Raw genomic sequence first — 21,380 nt, 5'->3', positions numbered from 1 at the left:
AGTGGCTCCATCTCGGTTGAACAGCCATTTTGTTGTTTATGCAGTAACATTTAAACTGTCCCTGCACACACCGCCCCCCCCCACCCCCGCCAGGGGAACTTACTTAAAAGCAAGTCTGGGAAACCAGTAAAATGTGGTCGACGAGTCCCTGATAACAGAGCCCAAATACAAGGGCGGGTCAGGTCAGGTGGAGATAACAGAGCCCGAATGCAGGGATGAGTCGGGCCAAGTGGAGACATCCAATCAGTGGGGCGCGCATACTGTCTCCCTAGATACCAAGGAGTGTGGGTCCTGCCTTTTGGGCGCCAATTCTGACCAAGGAGATAGGCTAGTTCAAATAGCTACTATGGGGTGAATTGTAATTCAATTGGCCACCCGTGTGTGACCTAGCATGACTGTGCAGCTTTCTCTGTGTGTTGCAATCTCATTGGCCACCTACGTGTGGCCAGGCTCAACCACATGGCCTTTCCCCTATAAAAGTTAGTCTGTGAGGCTGGGGGTCGTCGCTCTCTCTGTAAGAGGTGGCCCCGAATGGTCGGTTTGATTCTCGATGCTTGGCACGAAATAAAGCTTTGCTTGACCTTCGCTTTGTATCAGTCTCGCTCCTTTGATCACGGACCCTAACAGTGCCTACTTGAGTCGGACGGAATCTTCAGAGAAGGGCCATGTGAAGTTCTGTTTACCTGTTGCAAATTCCTAGGCCTGATTCCTCAGTGATGTGTGGAGAGAAGCCAGTTGGTCACACTGATGACTACAAAAGGCTACAAAGCAGGTGACGAGAACAGGTGTGTCACTTGGGGGCACAGCTGTGCTGGTCCCTAATTAACTACGAGCTGGGAGGGGGTATGGTGGCAGAGCAGGAGGGGAAAAGGAGTCCTGTTTGGTAGCCTCAGGCAATTGCTCATCTCCCTGGAGTAAATACTGCCGTCCTGATGGACTTCAAGCTACTATCCTGCCGTTACTGAGCGAGGAGGGCAAGAGGTGCAAACGAGCAGCTCCCCCGGGCTGCGTCGGCTCACCGCGGCTCAGAGAAGACCCAGGTCTGTGTCAGAGACCACAGCTCCAGGGAGATGGCTGGGCTGGCTGCTAGGGGACTTACATTCCGTAAGAATAGAGGGGGTTGCAGAGAGTGGGAAGGGACCTCAGATGAGACCAAGACTCGGTGCTTTCTTGACAGGATCCTTCCTTTAGAAGACATCATGGGACAGGGTCCTTGGAGCCAGAGTTCATTACAGCCTCCCTTTGCTGTCTGAGGTTGAATTCCAAGCCCCTCGGTGTCCTGTTTCGGTGGGGCCTTTACCAACCCTTCTTCTGTGTATAGGATAGGATAGGTCCCGCTTCGGACTGAATGTTTGTGTCCCCACAAAATTCCCATGTTGAAACCCTCCCGCGGTGGTGTCTGGAAGTAAGGCCTTTGGGAGGTAATTAGGCTCTGAGGTGGGGAGCCTCCATGACAAGATTAGCGTCCTTGTGAGACAGGAAGAGCGCCAGCCCCTGCCTGGTCTCCAGCCCGTGACGATACCAGCAGATGGGTCCTCACCAGACACTGCATCTGCCCACGCCTTGATCCTGGAATCCTCAGCCTTCCTGACCTGAATCATCCCCTCGCTTTTTAAGCCACCCAGCACCCCAAACGAAGACAGAGTCCCCTCTTATGTGCGCTTGAAGAGGTCTCCTCCTTTTTGATAAAACTGCTTTACCTAAGTTCCAAAAAGAGAGATAGTTTAACCTGATGCTGTTTCTGTTCCTCTTCAGCTACCCACAGCAGCTCTTCAACTGCTCAAACTCCCGTCTTCATCACGGCCTCAGGCATCTGGGATTTGCCGCTGAAACACACGCAGATGGCTGGTTAGCCCACAGGGTGCAGCGGGGACCCTACAGTCTGTAGGACGCTTAGACCTGCCAATCTCTATGGTCACAACACTTGCTCCCTGTTGCCAGCCTCACTGCAGGTGCATCCTCCTACCCAGGAGAAGACGGGCAGGAGGGCACGGTCAGACCCTCACAGCCATCAGAACCGCTGGCAAGAGAGGCCGCACGGGCCCCAGATGTCTAGTACCGCCACTGCCTGGGAAAATATGAGACCCAGTTAGAAATCATTTCTCAGGGGCGCCTGGGTGGCTCAGTGGGTTAAGGCCTCTGCCTTCGGCTCAGGCCCTGGTCCCAGGGTCCTGGGATCGAGTCCCGCATCGGGCTCTCTGCTCAGCGGGGAGCCTGCTTCCCTTCCTCTCTCTCTCTGTCTGCCTCTCTACTTGTGATCTCTCTCTCTGTGTCAAATAAATAAATAAAATCTTAAAAAAAAAATCATTTCTCAATTTCTTCTTACCAGAAAAGACAAGCAAAATATATTAAGAGCCAGGTTTTTCCTCCTGGTTCTGTCCTCCTAGACCAGTGGTCCTCAGCAGGGGGGTGGTTTAGTACCCTCCCTCCAGGGGACATTTGGCAATGACTGGAGACATTTCGGTTGTCAGCGGAGGTGAGAGATGCTCCTGGGATCCAGTGGGTGAAAGCCAAAGGTGTCGTTAAACATCCTACCGTGCACAGGACAGCCTACCCCGCCCCCCACACCCAACAACAAAGAATGTTCTAGCCCAAAATGTCTGTAGCAGACACCCTGGTCCCAGTGAGTGAAGGCCAAAGGTGTCCCTAAATATCCTACAGTGCACAGGACAGCCCCCGTCCCCAACGAAGAATGATCTAGCCCAAAATGTATGTAGCAGAAACCCTGGTCTCTGCACATTAAAAAAGGTTTCCCCCAAACTAAAGCCATGGCATTCTTGCTCCAAGAAGGAATCATATCCACAAATCATATTTTATTAGCTGTCCAATGCCACCTTCCATTCATGTCCTGTGTTTTAATTAAATTTTATGAACTACCAGTGCAAATCAATACAATGCATTTTTTTTTTTTTTTTACACACCAACAGCTTGAATGTTCTTGAAGCTTTTAAACAATGAGTTGACTGTGGGCAAACAGAAGGCAAGGAATCACAGATAATTAGCTCATGCATCTGGTGCTGGCTAATAAATAAATAATTTTCACATGAACATAGAAACCACTCAATGTTATTAACTGTATTTTTTTAATAGTTGGAAACTGTAATAAAATGCCATTTTCAGAAGCATCTTGGCAACTAAATAGAACTGTTTCATTTAAAAAATAGTTAAGTTACTTTCCCCTAGACTGGGGTGGGTGAACTTGTAGCAAAATCTTCCATTCCACTTGACTCTGGCAGATGGAGTGATCTTTCACAAAATACGTTTTTCTGCACTTCTTTTCATAAAAGCCAGCCGCCAGGAAGAGCACCCTGCTTTGAAAAAAGATAGTTTGGCTCACACAGTATACTTTGGTTTATTTAAACAGGTAAGAAAGTGGTCCCCAGTTCTCCTGAGGAGAAAATGTGTTTTCTGACTTTTGAATAAATCAAGATATTACCAGTCTGAATGAGTTTCCTTTTCTGTTAAGGAAGAAGTATATCTTTCATTCCCTCCAGTGTTCAGTTGCTCCTCTTGGGAAACAGTCTTCGGATAACGTATCTCTGTCTCAATGTACCAGTAGCCCCACACCGTGACTTCCACACGACCGAGGTCTGACATTCAGTGTCTGACGGGATCAGCATTCGGCGTGTCCTTGGATCTGGGGCTCGATCTGAACTAGAAGTTCTCATAATACACCTACGAGTATCTTCTTAAAAGATATAAAATTGTATGCTAACTTGTGCTCTCTTAGTAAGGCTTGAAAATTGCTAATTAAATAAGCAGAATATAACTCATAAGCCAAAAAAAGTGCATTTTTTAAATAAAATTAAGAAATGGGGATGGTTAAAACTATAATAAAAAGGATGAGCAGATTATTTTTGGTTAATCTTGGATGGAAATGATGCAATAGTTTCTTTTTTTCTTCTTTTTGAGTCCATTTGGTTTTGCTTAATACACTCACAAGGACAGCCATGAGTGTATCTCTGAATCTCACCAGCACTCCCGGGCCCTAGAGCCCTACCCCTGTCCTCAATTCTATGGGGAGACACGTGCTTGCCTCTCATTCCAGAGAACACTTTTTTTATAAAACTGGTCTTAATTCATAACTATTTCAATGAGCACAAAAGACAACATCTCTCACTGTTGTGAACACAATCAAAATCTCCACGTCTTTGGGCTCATAACCTCACAATCATTCTGGCTTTGTCTGACACCGGAACGGGGGTGCTTTTGGGCCACTTTTGCAGGCAAAGTGGGAGATTTTAATTCCTGTTAAGTCCAGCCAAATAAGCAGAGAGAAATCAGACGCTCTCTCCCCTCCTCTGTTTTACTAATGAGTCAAATTCTTTTTTTTTTTTTTTTTTTTTTTCACCTTTAGGGAAACCTCTTCCTTGTCACAGCCCCATGTTTGGTAATCATGAAAGGGAAAAACGAAAGCATCTCCCCAGGTCTAGGCCTGGGAGTTCATGTTTTTTTGCTGCTCGTCTTCTGTTTCTGCTTGCGAAGGTGAGCCTCGATCTCGTGCCTGAACACCAGCATGCCCAGCTGCCCGTGGGACGCCTCGTTCATGGCCTTGGACTGCATGCACATCTTGTACTGCTCGGGGGTCAGCTCGTCCGCACAGTGCTTCTCGTGCCACAGGTGGAAGAGCCCGCGCACCGGCGTCCGCACCACGATGAGGTTGCTGTGGAGGTACTTGCGGTAAAGGTGCACGTCCTCTCCGCCCCAGCCCTTGATGTCCAAATCGAAGCCGCCTGTCGGGAGAGAGCACAGCGCTGAAGCCAGCCGCACCGCCCCTCCCCATCTAGATTCGCCGCCCCTTCGCGTGGAGAGAAGCATCATTTAGGGCAGACATCTTGGTGCCTGCCCCTCCGAATGTGGAGCGGGGCCGTCGGGGAAAGAGGATTCAGAAATCCTGAACGCAGGACTTCGGGGCAGTGGCGGCCGCGAGCACCAGCTCCCGAAGCTCCCAACACTGCAAAGGGCATTCATTCCCAGCACCTGCCTGCTTTCTAGAACGAGACCCCTGAGCCGCCCCATGAGGAACGGCAGCCGCCTGCCTTTTCTACTTGAAACCTTCCGATGAAAATTCTGGTTTCTGTTTGCATGTGGCCTCCTGTCATTCAGACAGGGAAGCAGGGGCTCGATCCCTGAAAGGGTAGCGGGATCTAAGTGAACAAAATGATGTCCCACAAAACACTCTGCCTCTCATGGACTGAAATGGTCCCAAAAGCTCTGTCCACCCCAGGCCAGTGATGTGAGTCATGTTTAAGGGACTGGCCTCGCTGTGCAGAGTTTCTACTCTGAAAATCTGGCCTTGCTTCAGAGTGGACTCTATCAAAGTGAGTAATGGTCCCCTCCACGCTCATCATTATAAACAGAGATGCCCCATGTCTTTTCTTAACCTGAAGCCCACCACGAACCAGAGAGAACCAGAGAAGACTTTACCCTTTTTGTCACTGTTCCTCTCTCACCTAGGAGATTTATTTAACTCCTATGAGAAACAGTGACGTTATCCTCAACACCTTTCATCAGAGCCACCATGCAGCCCCCAAGCTGCGCTGTTCTGATCAAGGCCATCACTGGGCCTGGAGGGGTCATCCATGGGGGAAACCTGCAGCCTGCCCACAGCTGGGCTCTGTATGCAAGTGATCTGTGTTCCCCCCATGGTGGGCAGGTGTGATACTGACTCAGGGGTCTGGAATTTGAGCCTGGGGTTGGCCACTTCACCTCTCTTGAGTTGTGGTTCCTTTATCCTGAAATGAACTGAATGTCATAACCAAATGACATAGTCATGTGAGGGGCAGTGCTTGCTTAGCTGTAACTGATTTATTATCATCAACATCATCACAACTTATTAAATAGAAGGTGCAAAAGTAAGATGCTTGCAAATAAATACAAGATGGCAAAGAAAGACCAGGGTCCAGATGTGACCCAGAGATTCTGAGGTCACATCAGTGGCTCACGGAGGAAGAGCGTCCTCACCAGCCTACCGTTCCCACATGTTTCAATGGCAGCTGTGCCCCATCTATAGGAAAATCCAATTTATTATAAATTCAAATTTGATAAACATACATCATCACAAAATAATCTTTCCCTGTACAAAGAACAAGGAAACACAGAGTTTCTCGAAATGGAAACCTGCTTTAGAAAGGGAATATGGGGGTGGGGGGTGGGGATGGAAATCTCCATGCGCTGTGAAGGCAGGGCTACCCTGACCCCAAGCCAGGGTCCACTCTGACCCCCTGAGCACAAGATCAAAATTTCTGCCTTATTCATTCATATCCTAGTCACATATGATCCATAATTTTGTTCCGTTTCGGGGCACATGAGTAGATACTGCTGTGGGAAGTGGGATAGTATTTCCAAGGGGGACAGGAAACGCTCTGTTCTCATCCTACGTCCCTCACTTGCTGTGTGGTCCCTTTGCCCTTTTCAACTGCAATCTAAGGGCCTTTCCTCTCAGTGCTCTGGGAACGTGTGTGTGTGCACACGCGCGCTGACAGGGACTATACACTCATTTGGAGTTTGAAGTAGTACCTAGAATTTTTGAAGGTTCAGCAGAGAGAAATTTGAACCCTTTCCAGTATGTGATTTTCCCAAATTCCCCGTGTTGTCCTTATTTTTTTTCAGTAGATCCCGCTACTACCGTGGAGGCCCAGAATGTTCTGCTTGAGAGGGATCAGAGCCAGAACCAGGTGGGAAGGAGGCATCGGGGGTTGGGGGCGGGGAGGGTGGGGAGACTTGCTTTGAAGCCACCTTTCTGCGACAACGGCCTTTTTCCTCAGACTGTGTGCCACATTTGGGGTAACCGAGAGGGTCTAGTGGAGATCAGAGGGGCTTGTGTGTCGACACACGCCCAAGCCTCGTCCTGGTCCAGCCTCCAAGGCCCTGACAGGAGGAAGGGCCTCTTCTTAAGCAATGGCACTACCTCTGCCCTCAGACTCCTGGGGAGCTGCCCCGATCCCACCCGGGCTGCTCGTGGCCTCTGGGTGGCAGCAGAGGCCAGACTTGCCGCCAGTCGGTGCCTCTTACCTATATTGATGAAGTCTGACCGGTACTGACAGGTCATCCCAAATCCAAAGTCTCTCCAAAATCCAGTCTCCTTCTTTATGACCTGCAGGGAGAGAGCACTGTCATTTGAGAGGGGAGGATGGAGTGGAGAGAGGTAAAGAGCAGTCCCACACTAGTGTAAGCACAGCTCAACAGGGAGCCCAGCCCACTGACGAGAAGCCGCCCCACAACCTCCTGTGGGAAATGCAGATGGATCTGAGTCCCTGCGGATGGTTAGGGATACACTGAACTCACGGGTTCCCAAATGGGCCTTGTGATTTTTGGCACCGCTGGCTGGAATGTTTCTAGGGTGTAGCCATGAAAACACACACACACACACACACTCTCTCTCTCTCTCTCTCTCAAAAACAAACCAGGAGAGCCAGTTTTTGAGCAGTGCCATGGAAAAGCCACCTACGTGTCTGGCCCGACACCAGTGCCAGAGAGAACTGGAGGCCTCGGCCCCTCACACAGGGCCGGGCAGGGAGCCAGCAAAGGGCTCAGGAAGTGGAGAAAAGGGAGAGAGAACAACTCGGAATTCAGCTGCTCTGGCACAGGGCACACACAGGACTCCCTAGGGAATAAAAAGAAAACCCGAGAAGGCGCTGGGTTGCTTCAGCTCTGCTAACTCTCCCTTGCTGAGGTAAAGGGCACCAAGAGTCCAGGTTCTGAAGAGAGACTCTGTCCATTCATCTTTAAACTATTTGAAAACCAAACTGCTCCCAAAACAACTGTGGCAGTGGCAAGCAGCAGGACTGCCGAGAGGCCATCCAAGCAGTGACTGTCTCTAAAGAGCAGGACCAGGTCCCACTCAGTCTCTCACTCTGCAAGGAAATTTCCAGTGTATTTGCTAAAGCAGCAAGACTTTTTAAAACGTTGGTTTAAATTTTGGGCTGAGGTAATTCCAGGGCTTGTTTTGAGAGCTTACTAGTTCTTTTTCATTCTTGAGGTTAACATAGGTGCTTAGGGGAAAAAGTCCCCTCCTGGGGAAGGGAAAGGGAGGCCAGGCCGAACCAGGTCCCCCTCCCCTGGGATTTCTGCATCTTCTGCCCGCCCCAGGTCTGGCTCCCTTCGCTGCTCAGCAGAGACAGTGTATAGCAGGGGAGGAGACCCAGTGTCTCCTTCCAGCTTGACCACTGGCTAGCTTCTCTGCCTCAGGCAGGTCCCTCACTTCTTTGAGCCTCTATTTCCTTTCCTATAAATGAGGAGGTTGAGGGGTGCCTGGATGGCTCAGTCGGTTAAGCATCCAACTCCTGATTTTACCTCAGGTCATGATCTCAGGGTCCTGGGATTAAGCCCCACATGGGGCTCCGTGCTGGGCATGGAGCCTGCCTAAGATTCTCTCCCTCCTTCTGCGCCACCCCCAAAATAAAATAAATAAATAAGGGGCACCTGGGTGGCTCAGTTGGTTAAGCGTCTGCCTTCAGCTCAGGTCATGATCCCAAAGTCCTGGAATTGAGTCCCACATCAGGCTCCAGGCTTAGTGGGGAGTCTGCTGCTCCCTCTCCCTCTGCCCCTCCCCCCGCTTGTGCTCTCTCGCTATTTCTCTCTTGCTCTCAAATAAATAAAATCTTTTAAAATGAAATAAAATAAAATAGGAGGTTGAGCTAAATCTCCACTAAGGTCTCTTCCAGCTCCACCATCCAAACATCTATCTTCACTGCCCTTCCACCTTCCCGAAGTTCCAAGTTATGTCCACCAAAGCCTCAATTATATTCCATATATGGCTCGTGGAAGGACTGTGAACTCAAAAATTCTTTGGCTCTGTGATCCATGAAACCATCTTATCTCTGCTACAGCCTCTGCATAGACATGGCCTGGGCTGAGGGAACACACACGCGTCAGGGCTGCCGGGGGGGAAGTAAGGACCGAGAGAGGTTTTGTCAGTCGGTGTGGTCCCCGCAGATGTGCTCCAACTGGAACAAAGGCCCGTTATACAATATCTCCCAAGTGACAAGGCAATTTCATTAGTATCAACTGGAAAGATTTTGCAGGGAAGGAAAGTTTGGGGAAATCTCCACTGAGTCATTTTTTAAAAAACAGTTTCTGTTTCATACCAGGTACACGGTTTCTGGTGCAACTAATGGCTTAATATCCTTTCTGCTGGCAAGGACACAAACAGACGAGTCCTCTAAGCTTCTGGATAAAAATGGAATCAAAGACAAGGGCCAGTAACCAAACATTAAGCATTTGGCTGAGGTGTACCTGGACTCCAAGCAGGAATGCCCCAAACAGGAAGAACAATGGGCCAGGGCTTGGGAGGAAAGACAAGAAGGATTGCAAGAGGTGGTCACCCCAGACATGGGCTGTGCATGCGGTGCCCGGCAAGGCTGAACAAGGTCGAGAGGGACCCTCACACCTGCGGACCATGGGACAGACACAAACTGATTTACGAGCTGGGGAACGCACTCTGTAAACACTTATTAACATTGGCTTTAAAGTTGGCAAGCCAGAAAAAGCCACTATCTTGGGGTGCCTGGGTGGCTCAGTGGGTTAAAGCCTCTGCCTTCAGCTCGGGTCATGATCCCAGGGTCCTGGGATCAAGCCCCACATCGGGCTCTCCGCTCAGCGGGGAGCCTTCTTCCTCCTCTCTCTCTGCCTGCCTCTCTGCCTACTTGTGATCTCTGTCAAATAAATAAATAAAATATTTAAAAAAAAAGAAAGAAAGAAAGAAAGAAAGAAAGAAAAAGCCACTATCTGAAATGTTCCTTGAAACTGAGCCCTTGGGGGACACGGGTTGGCTCGCACCCTACCCATGGCCTAGGACATCAGGGCAAGAGGAGGTTCACTTCTGACAGGCTCTATGACACACAGCTGTGCTGAGTCCCTGGCACCGTGCCCTTGGCCCTGCTGGGAGTGAGTCCTCTCAAATATGTATCGGATCACAGCACACTCCAATTTAAAACCCTGAGGTGCTTTAATTGCATTCTCACTAATACAATTAGAATAAAACCCAGAGAAAACCTCTAGCTTGCGAGGGTCCTACGTGACTCGACCCCTGCCTGCCTCGTCCACCTCGCCCCCTCGTGCAGAATCTCCTCCTAGTCCACCCCTCGAACACACCAGGCTCCCAGGTCCCCGATGCCGGACACTTGCAGACCCCTGGCCAGGGTCACCTTTTCCCTGCTCACCACTGGGCTCTGCTCCCATGTCACTTGCCTAGAGCAGTCATCCTGACCCTCCCAGCCAGTGTCAGCACACACCCCCACCTCTGTCACCACCATGTCACTCTGGTTCCTTCTCTCTGTAACACTCACAGCTCTCTGAAACTGTCCTGCTGAGGCATTTGTTCCTCTCTTTTCTGTCTTTCCTACCACTGCTGGTGAAGGTCAGCCCAGGGCCCTGGGCTCCTTCACAGCCCCCAGATCAAGGTCCAGCACACAGAGGTGCTCCATAAATGCTCCTCCAACAGAGAATGAGGAGCCCTCCTAGGGCAGAGAGGGCTCCATGCCAGTGGAAACAGACAGGGCTCCAGCAGAGAATTCTTTAGTGGGTCAGCAAAGGCCTAGGAATTCCAGTGGGAAAAGAACTGTGGGGCTTTGGAGGAACAGACTAAAACATTTTCACCTTCCTGGGCTCTGAGCAGACGGCTCTCCTGTTTAGAGCCTCGACCCCAGGCACAAGAAGCTCCCCTGATTGGTTCGAACTTTGAAAAGACAGACACCAATGATGTTTACTACAACAGAGGAGGAAGAAACCCTCTGATAAAGATTGTATGTTAAAAGAAAAACATCCGTCCCGAATTTCGCCTTTCGCCTATCGGTTTTCAAGTGCTATCCTCACTTAAAAAAATCTCTCTCGAGGGCTGGCTTCCTCTCAACTCCCTGCAGCCCCCTTTCTCCCCTCGCCTTAGATCTCAGCAGAGCACTGCAGGGCAGGAACACACCACAAAGGACAGTTGTCAAGCCCGCTCTCCCACAGGAAGCTTCCAGACCCGCAGCTCTGTGAGCAATTCACGTGACGGGGGTGATTATTTTCTATGGGGACCAGAGCACAAAGCACAAATCGGTGTCTCTCCCCAGAGATGTGGGAAGGCGGCGTCCCACAGCTGCGTGAGGAGATGGGAGGCCGTCCGCGCCTGTTGGTTTAATGGTGCTGACTTGGACAACTGCCCGCGAAGCAATCTGGGCCCTGAAATAAAATAAATAACAAATACTCAGGCCGAGTATTTCCTCTAAATCAAAGAGAGCCTCTGAAGCACCGAGGCTGTGTTTGCCCAGGCTCGCATTCACACGCAGCACCCGCGGTACACACCTCGTGCAGCCCCCAGGCCCCGCGCTCAGAGGGCATCCTGCCTGCTTTCGTGCTCTTGAAATTCTTGCTAAGTCCTGAGCCAGGGCCCTGCACTTTCACTGTGCACTGGGCCACGCCGATTACACAGCCATCCTGCCTGTGAGCAGCCGGCACCCTGAGCTTCAGGGGCTGGGCTGGGAGTCCCCTGCCCCTGCACCGTACATTCCTCATTATGTGGGCCCAGAGAGAGGCTGCGTGGCGCACGCGTGGGCCTTACAGTGTGGACGTAGCCTGGCCTGTCCGAGCTAAGTCAGCCAATGGTGGCTGAGCCCAGACCGACACCAGGACTGCTGGGAGCATTTCCATTTCTTGAGAAATAACACTGTTCTGGAGGCACAGCTTTCACAGAATGGACCAAAGGCCACCTCCTCCAAGATTTGTATTAACCCACATTTCCCCACAAGTCTTTGTTTATTGGTGCCTGCTTGAAAAGAATAAAGTGTCTTCTGAAGGGTATCGTACTGGATAAGGAATTCTCCAGGTTCTCTGGTCTAGGAATCTACACCAAAAGCCAGACTATGCCCTTTTGGAAGCAAGGCCACTCAGCACCCTCGGCCCCGTCCTTATCACACAGGGCAGGGCTCGAGTTCCCAACCCTTCCACTCAGCAATCCGAGCAACGACTTATGCCTCTGAGCTGCAGGTTTTCCTCGGAGAAGTGAGCAGAATAAGGCCTCTTCACCTTCCTGGCTATCCCACGAAATAAAGCGGGCACCGAGCAGGCTTCCGAGCCCGCGGATAGCATCTGCTCACACTAGTCTCGGTCCTCAGCGAGCGCCTGCTTCCCAAATATATAAAAACAGACTAAAAGCATGGACTGTGCCAGTCAGCAAACTTCAGACATTTGAGCAGGTTGGTGGTGAAATACTTCTCGGAAGAGGGGAGAGAGGCAGGGGACAGAATCGGAGAGGACGGGAGTGCCACTCACACACTGGACAGAGTAGCACCAAGTCGCTGGGTTTCAATGATGCAGGGTGGACTGGGGCTTCCGGCACTGAGGACGTCTCCCGGTGAGGAGAGGGCCCCGAGGAGGAAGCCGGCATGAGGGCAGGATGCTCGCCTGGCGGAGCAGCTGAGGGGGGTATCTGTCAAGCTGGGGATCTCGCACCTGCTGCTGCGGTTTGCAGCCTTTTCCTCAGTCATCAGTGTCAGAGTCAGTGTGGGGAGCACTTAGTCCCCACAAGGCATCGAGGCTGCAATGCTGTGCGGGTCCACCCAGCTCCCCAGGACAGTGTGAGTCTCTGCCTGCCTCAGCGCTCAGTGACGTCACTCTGGACCACCCCACCCCACTCCAGCCTGCGGTGGGGGCACTGATGGCACGGAAAATGGCCAACAAGATGAATCGGGGCTTTTTCTCCCCCTCCTTTCCGGGAGTGGGTTGTTACACATTTACTAGCACACCACTGGCTTTGGGCCACAAAAGATGATTTAAAATGGGATTAATCTGTGTTTTGCAAATGTCTCTCTGGCAGAGGGTGAAGGAAAGACCTTGGATGACAGGGGAGGGAGAGGGTCTACAGGGGGAGGTGGCAGGAGGCTCCCGCGGTGGCCTCAGTGTGAGTAAGGCTTGAACTGGGAAAGTGGAGTGTCTACAGTTAATATTTTTTTTTTTAAGATTTTATTTATTTATTTGACAGAGAGCTCACAAGTAGGCAGAGAGGCAGGCAGAGAGAGAGAAGGAAGCAGGCTCCCCACTGAGCAGAGAGCCCGATGCGGGACTCGATCCCATGACCCTGAGACCAGGACCTGAGCTGAAGGCAGAGGCTTTAACCCCCTGAGCCACCCAGGCGCCCCAATAATTATTTAAGTCGGAGTCATTCCTTGGTCTCCTAGCTGTTTCTTCATTAAAGCATGAGCAAGTTTTATCTCAGGTTTACAACTCAAGAAATTAAATGTTAGCATAAAATCCCATGATTTCACATACTTCTAATTATTAATGGCCTGTACTCAAAAGTAAAGAAACAAGTAGTCTAAATATACACACACACACATACACACATACACACATACACACCAGGAAGGTGGCTTCCAGCTTTAGTCTGAAGACAAAGTGTTATCAAACAGCAGTGACCAGCACAGGGCACTCAGGAGGTCATATTTACGGGGCTGCTTGAGCACTCGTTTTGTGTTTGCATCCGTGAGTCCTTTTTGTCATAGCTCCCTTCTGGACCTGCGTCCTCCCTCCACCTTGAGACGGATGTACTCCAAGGGTGGCTCTCCAGAGTATCTATAGATCTCAGATCTTTCACAACTGAGACAAAATGAACCCTTGCTAGGAAGTCTCTCCTAATTCACTGTTCCTAACCATCTCTTTTTATCTTGTACCTTCTCAGGACCTACACATTCTGTCTCCATTAAATGAATTTCTGTAGCTTAATGTTCTCCCTTGGAATTTTTGTCAGCCCATTTCCTTTATATTTCAGCCCTCATCTAGATCCAAAGTCAATCTGCTTTCAGTGCACTAGGGTAAGGAGATCCTGCTCTGGGCCTGAGTTCTGCTACTAGCTGGTTGTGGGATCTTGGGCAAGTCTACAAAAACGAGAGAGTAAAGTGACCTCTCCAGTCACTGCCCAGCATATGAAACTGTTTCGGTTCCTCTGACTCCTCCAGAATGTCCAGTCTAGTTCTCTACAGGTAGCAAGGGTTCCAGAAATGGCTCATCCAATAACAAACATAATCAATACTTTCCTTTTGTGGATGGAGAATCCTGTGTTTCTCTGGACTGAATCCTCATGAACACTGAATCCTAACATAGCAGATATATGTGCTCTAGGAAAGCTCTAAGGTCTATTTGGAAGTAAAGGTCCCCAGTTGCAGGATAATTTCAAGGCTCTAGCTATGGACACAGAGATCTGAGTTCTGCTTCTGCTTGACCATTAATTCTAGGGATCCGAGAAACTGGTTGAACCGTATCACACCTCTCATTTCCGGCTGCACCAGCTTCTCTGCAGGAATGCTAACACAAGGATAAAACTTTTAAAGTGTGAAATGAAAAGAATTCTTTGCAAGCAAATAAGACCTTTATAAGTTTAAAGTTGAAAACATTAATCACATTTGATGTCAAACGTAAAGAAGCACTTCATTTAAAGCCAAAGGAATTTATATTCTAATAGGTTGAAAGAAAATAAATCCTGTATCCCATTTCCCCCCTGAAGCCCTATTTTAAGCTCAGAACTCATGGAAGGGAAACAAGAAGGTTCGTGTCTCAACAGAAGCGATATCACCCTCAAGCAGATAAAAACTGATTCTTGGGGAATGGAAAACACTTACTGTGGTGACATACACAGCACACATACACACAGAGTTACGTCAACAGATACTCAGCGTATCTGGTGTTGGAATTCCACTGAGCGGGGGAGAGAACTATATTATTACCGTGCCGCGCAACATGGGCCTGAAGGGAAATCATGCTGGATGGGTGAGGAGTAAACCCCATCTAGCCTCAGGGAACCCGAGCTGAAACATTCTGGAAAAGATCACTGTAACAGCTGCCAGAGATTTACTGGAGGATGGGGCTAGAGAAAACAGGTTTTGCTACTCTGGAAGCTTTAGGACAGAATTGGTCCTCCAAGAGAATTTCAAAGAACGCATGTTTTCAGTGAAAATCAATTTACTCTCCAATTGCACAGAAGCATGAGAGACTTGGTTCCTTCCCACCTTCACGTTCACACTGCAGATCTCCCTTCCCTACCCTAAGATGCACTTTGTGGGAAGAGACACGGCTTTGCCTCCAGAGGAAACAGAGACACTCAAGGCGGTGAAGAACAGATAGCCCAAGGTCAGCGGTCTCCTGGCACTCAGCCTGAGCGGGAACGCAGTCTTAGACACACTCAGCTCATCTCTCTGCCGGAAAAGGTCACCATCTGAGTTGGGGGTGACACACAATAATGGGGAATTTCATCTCAGAAGGGCATGTCTACATGCGTTCCAGAGACTCTCTCCTGTGGCCCGCACGGCTTCTCTGCTAAATGGGCTCACTGCTGCCACCACCACTGCCACCAAGACCACTCAGCCTACAGAGCTCCTTGGCGGCCGTGTGGTTCCACTCTCCGTGACCTATGCAGCTACGATCTTAGCAGAGAAGCCCCTCCAGCCTTCCTTTAAGAGCCACCTTGCTGATGACCAGGCCCCAGAGGGACTGTGATCTGTGGGAATGGTGGCATGAGGGACGGGCACTGGATCTGGTCCTCACTCCCCCACTCACTCACCATGTGACCTGGGGTGAGCCACCCCCATCTGGCTTCCGTTTGCCATCCGTCACCTTCCTTACCTGGGAGCGTTTGTAATAACAAAGAGAAAATGTGCTGCATCCGTAATGCAATAATCCTAGTTTCCAAAAACCATATAAGAAAACTATGAAGGTGTGAAATTACCTTTCCGTGAGGTACTGTTCCTATTTATTTTCCGCTTTTAAATATTGCAAGCACTTTTAATGAACAAGGTGCTGGGAGCAAAGGCCAGAACATGTGCCAAACTTAAAAATTACTATGGGAATCAATCCACAGATTTCCACTCACCTTTACTCATGGTCAGGTGCCCCTGGTAATGAAAGACAGGACACAGAGCCACACAAGGGCCCCTGCAGGTCATTACTCACCAGCTGCTGTTCTAAGGGAGGCACTGCGTCCTGATGGCCGTATATTATGCCGGGATTGTACTGACTGAAAAGGACCGGATAAAATACCTTCTTCCCTGCAAACCAGGAAACAAACATTCTCCTAAAGCAACAGACGGAACTATCAGGCTGGTTGGCTTCTATTCAACCCTCGGAAATATCCCAGGTATTTCCATCCACTTTTCCTTTTCTTATCATTCGACCCTAAAACACATCTTAGAAGTTCTGCGCAGCTAGACCAGACAGACAGACTCTCCGATATCCCTTAATGCATGCCTACAGCCCCTCCTCTCCCTTTAGTTTCAGACAGCTTTCCAGCCCCTGTCCTCCCCCCACACTTTCTCCTGTGTGGGCCGACCTCCCTGCTGAAAATGGAAAATGGGTTACAGACTTGAACTTAGGACGAGGAGCCTCAGACTTATGGTGGCTGATAGGCCCACACTGACATCAAAGGAGAAATCAAATCAGATGATTTTCCTTCCCTTTGAGGTAAAATGGCGCCAGTGCAGAAGCAAGAGAGCTGAGGGAGCTGTGAAGGGACGCATGTGAGTGTGACAGAGCTAAACACCACCATGGGGGAGAGAAAGGGAAGCGCCAACTCCAGAGACCCTTACCTGGCTGTGTGTTCAGTCTGCACGTATTGAGGAATTCGGAGGTGAAGTAGATGTCGACGTCACAGAAAAAGAGAAGGACGTTGCTTCCTTTCCAGAAGCGGGCTCCCACATCAAGGCCCTTTCCCCGAGAAAACTCTCCGTTCAGTTGGATGAAGGTAAAGTTCCTGAAGTTGGCAGCTCTGAAAGGGAAGACCAGATACAGTCACTCACATGCTCACGTGCCCAGGTGGACAGATTCCCCTGGGAAACACAAGACCAGGGCCCATCCACATCTTGCCACGTAGGTGTCGTAACCGTAAAGACACTGAGATTACCAAGAAGATACAGAATGACCCAGACTCACTGGAAACTCCCTGAGATTAAAGGTACCAAGAACACTCAGGAAAGTTTTAGGACCAACTTATTTCTTCTTTCTCTAGCAATTTCCCCACAGTGAAAAGTGTACTGTTGTAGCTAATGGACATTATCTGTGATAGAGAAACTTGAACCAGTGGAGACTGGGTGAACAGAACCCAGGACAATCTCCATGCCTCCCAAGCCACCTGAATGAAACCACTGGGCCAAAGAAACAAAATCACACCGGAATGGACCCACCTGGTGTCTTCTCATCTTTATGTGACTCGAGACCAGGCATGACGGTCTTGATGTATGTCTATCCCCAAACACATCTAAGCCTGGACTCCTTCCCCATCTTCAGGAAAAGCAAGAGAGTACGGAGGAAAAAGTGACAGACTTGGATTCATATCACTAAGGCTATCCCAGATCTGGTTCTCCTATAGACTAACTCTGTGATCTAGGCCAGCCCAGTTATCTCCTGGAAGCTCAGTTGCCTCATCTGCAAAATGGGAATGATAGCACCTTCCTTAACTACTCACAGCGCTACTAGTTAGGTTAATGCTGCCAAGAGCATAAAGAGGTCTGTAAGCATCAGCTCTCTCTGTCCTCAGCCCCGGCAAGGACTCCCAGGCCTGTGGTGGTAAAGCCAAGCAAGACATTTCTTCATCTGACTCTTCTTTCCCAGGGACACCAGAACCTTCTGAAATGGGGCATGTCTTGAGCAGAAGTTCCAAGAATTCAGGTGGTACCTAGTGGTACAGGAGTTGTCTTCTGCCAGACGGAACTAGGGAACGACTCTGAGGCCTGGTCCAGCTCCTAACCCTGCCTGTGCAGCAGGCAGCCTTGGCCTTTGACAAATCTCCTTTTCTGGCTCATGCCCCCATCTTTTCATCATGGTTCCTCTGTTTCCACAGCCTGGGCTCTCCCCTCCACCCACTGCCCACTCCTAATGCCTCTCTAATCTTGAGGTATTCAAAACATATAAAAACCCACTTCTGTTTCAAAGTTTGTATGCCAAGGAACTCTATTGGGCGAAGGTCAACACAAAAACAGAGTCAGAAACTTTTCAAATGTGAGGTTGTGCTTGTACCTGGTCATTTAATCAGCTGAGCAGAACTAGTTCTGCTACCCCTTTCCTGACGCGACATCTTCTTTCAAATCTGGGACTGGGGTGGGTTTTTTTATCCTGGGAATCTGTGGGCCCAACCTTGTCTGAATCTAGTGACAGACAGGCTTTTCAGATTTAAATCAGGGCAGGAGGGCTGGTGCCTGGGAGAGCACGGGCGTCTGCGTCTGCGTCAGCAAACCTGGATCCGGGGCCCACACCCACTAGGTGCTCAGCAGATGTCTGCGAGGAAACACATCAGCAGACAAATGGCTCTCATCCCAGCTCTCTCATCTATTTGGGGAAAGTCATTTCACTTCTCTTGCCTCAGGTTCCTCATTGAAAGTCTGGTGGAGCCCAAAGGGCCCTTTCCACCCTCAAATTCTGTTTCTCTGGGATTCTGCATTCGGTTAGGCAGGGCTCTGCCTGTGGAGGGATCCGCCCCTTCCTGCATGCCCCAGGGAGGCAGCCCACGGGTCGTAGTTTCTGTGAGTGGCACTAAAGTCATGCTCTGGGGCCTCCTCATGCTTGGCCTGGCCCTGATGAGGACCAGGACACCTCCCTGCTGCAAAGACACATGCAGGTGGAGTGTGGCCTCTGCAGCCGTGTCCACACCTGCCAGAGGCTTCCACAGCCCCGCTCCTGCAAGTCAAGCTCAGCCCACTTCTCCCTGCCCTGTCTGGGCAGTTTTCAGGAAAGTTTCACCCTTGGGAGGAACCTGGATTCTCCCCTCTTCATCTAAGGAAGCCTCCTGCCAGGTCTCACAGGACTTAGCCACATTCCTGGGGCTCATCTTTTTCTAACAGCCAGTTGTGGGTCTCTTTCTTGACTTGTCTCAAGGCTCATATGCTCTGGGGGCGAATAGAATGCAGGGATATCTGCATTAGCCAGTTGGCAGAGCAGGAAGGCCTTCCTTCTTCAGGATCTACCATTTTCCAGGTTTTCCAGGATCTACCATTAGAGAGTTCAAATATAAAAATGCTCTATATTTGAACAACAGCAAGCAACTTTCACCAGAGGAAGAGGAATGCAGTTCCTCTTAAAGGTACAGCCCAGTTTCCCTCCTGGAACAGCCTACGGTCCTTTGTGCACACATATCGAATTTTTACAAAAGCTAAGTCATGTTGAATACTTAAGAAACCAAGGCAGCACCAGAAACTGAGGTAACAGCATTAGAGATATGACAAGACTGTAGGTGTTGACCATGGGGTGAATGGTGGAAAGGCAGTTGAGTACTACAAACTCAGAGGGAACAGTGGTAATTTGATGTCTACACTTACCCAATGTGTAAGTTAATCAAGTTTGTTGTCTCTAAATTCCCCCAACCCTGGCTTGAGCTGTTTTTTGGCAGCAAAGGGCAGGGGGCAGGAGGAAGCTGGGGGGCGGGGATCGTCCGTCACTCAGAGCCCCCAGGGAAAGGAAAGGAGTGAGCACTGTGCCTAGTACTTGAGATGACCTTAATCTGGAAGAACTTTTTTAGAAAATCTTAAAACATCATTTCTAGGCTTCAACATGTTGCCTTTAGAGAAAGGGAATTCAGGAGCACGGACGCCAACGGACCCTCCCTGTGGCCCTAAAGTGAAAGGCGATCTGCTTCCTCTTTCTTCAGCGAAGCTCTCTATAAGGATGAGACAATCCACGTTCTGTCCAGGCGCTACCCAATCTCTGAATGGGCGCTTCCAGGCCCCTCTCAGGGCACCCACAGGCCATGCAGAAAGGTGCAGGGTGGGCACCTAACTCTGTCTGCTCACTGTCTGCCCAGCTGCCTGGTGGCCCGATGGGGGCCCAGGCTCATGCAAAGAAGGCTCCTGCACCTAGCTCATCCACCACGACCAGCGCCGGCCAGCAGGAGACAGGCGTTGCTCCTGCCGGCCTCCCAGCAGACATACATATGATGGCTCTGTGCCGAAGGCCTGATTCACAGAGCTGGACGTGAGGGCACAGCAGAAGTGGGGCGGGGCGGGGACAGAGTCGTAGCTGGTCTGGGAGGCACCATTCACCACCCACAGGTGTTGGAGAAGGCCCAGAGCTAACTTCGTCATCCGTCTGTGGTTCCCAGGATGCCTGCCAGGTCCCCGGGCTCAGCTGTGAGTCTGTCTGCAGAGGGTAATAGTACTGTCCTCCCTCTCCATCACTCAGCCCAGGCACTTCTTAGAACTGACCAGTCTCTGGATGAACCCCGTGCTCTCCTCTCTGCTGTCAGGAAGGGCCTCAGATAATTAACAGGTATTTTCTACTAAGACAGAGAGCTGAGCTGGAAACAGCAGAGAAAGAATGGGAACTACTTCCCTTTCTCTCTTTTCCAGAACAGAGAGATTAATACACTGTCAAACATCTGGGCCTGGCAAGTGGACAGCTTACTCTCTCCTCAGACTCATCAGCACCAGCCCCGGAGCACAGGGCACAATAGGATGAAGAGAAACTGGCTTCGGCAGGATGGCCGGGCCCCTCCCTCCACACGTTCGCTGGCTTCACTCAGAAATGCTGCTCACTCGCTGGGCAGGGGACTCGCTCACTGGCCAGAGCAGCCCTGCTCCCCGGTGTAGGAAACAGTGGAGGAAGGGGCAGCAGAGCCATGCAAAAGCAAGGACCACTTCAACATAAAACCCTTTTTCGCCCCCAAGGGGGTGTGGTGGTGGGTTTGGGAATGTGCCACAGAGGTGCCCAGGCAAGGACCCTGTTTTGTCCTCTGTCCTGAACATCCCCCACCCAGGGACCATCCAGGCTATGATCACGGATGGTATGCCGTGTGCCTCCTGCCTCAGCGCCAGGGTCCCTTCCCGGAATATGCTTTCTCCACCCTCTCCCACAAAAACCCCACTCAGTCTTGACAACCTGAGACAAGTATCACCACCTCTTAGGTCTTGCTGCAAACTGAAGGGCCTGTTTGGGGTCCCTAGCACTTTGCCCAATCCTCCCTCTGTCCTCCCGTGCCTGGTGCCTTCTTGTGCCTTTGCCTGTACAGATATGTACTGGCTGACTTACAGGATATAAATCCTGGGTGGGTAGGGGTGACTCCCCCCTTTTTGTAATCTCCAGAGATTATCTGGCACAATAGATAGTAAGTAACACACACAGGGATACAGTGGGTGATTGGTAAGCATTGGATGAATGGAGGATAAAGCCACAGGAAAAGCTGAGGTGTATCTCACACCTTCACTGTTGGGGGGATTGCCCATGATTCCTCCTTCTTCCCTCAGGGGGGTACTGGGGAGTCCTCATACATCAGCAGAAATAGTCCCCAACCAACAGATTTCTAAGGAGAGACACAAACCCACGCTTTTAGAAAGATGGCAAATACGAAATAACGGAAGAAATGAGAGCCAAGAAAAAGGAGATACAATTTAGTTTGAAATATTTAATTTATCCCATACAAAGAACTGTAA

At 50.2% G+C, this 21,380-nt stretch overlaps 1 protein-coding gene across 3 annotated transcripts in view; it reads right to left on the bottom strand.

Annotated features, from left to right (window-relative positions):
* Positions 1-4,325: 4,325 nt before the first annotated feature.
* The window catches only part of LOC111144616 (chondroitin sulfate N-acetylgalactosaminyltransferase 1), a 323,544-nt gene continuing 306,489 nt past the window's right edge, over positions 4,326-21,380 (bottom strand). For all 3 annotated transcript variants that reach the window (XM_022499002.1, XM_022499003.1, XM_022499004.1), the window contains 4 exons: positions 16,554-16,732; positions 15,922-16,016; positions 7,015-7,096; positions 4,326-4,733 (listed from right to left, as the gene is read on the bottom strand). In XM_022499002.1, coding sequence (XP_022354710.1) covers positions 4,444-4,733; positions 7,015-7,096; positions 15,922-16,016; positions 16,554-16,732 — 646 coding nt within the window. In that variant the 3' untranslated portion in view covers positions 4,326-4,443. The remainder of the gene's footprint in view (positions 4,734-7,014; positions 7,097-15,921; positions 16,017-16,553; positions 16,733-21,380) is intronic.

Source organism: Enhydra lutris, unplaced genomic scaffold, assembly GCF_002288905.1.
Source record: "Enhydra lutris kenyoni isolate GAN:26980312 unplaced genomic scaffold, ASM228890v2 scaffoldscaffold11, whole genome shotgun sequence".
Taxonomy (NCBI): Eukaryota; Metazoa; Chordata; class Mammalia; order Carnivora; family Mustelidae; genus Enhydra; species Enhydra lutris.
Note: the sequence above shows the minus strand (reverse complement) of the source record. Positions and strands in the feature narration are given on the sequence as shown.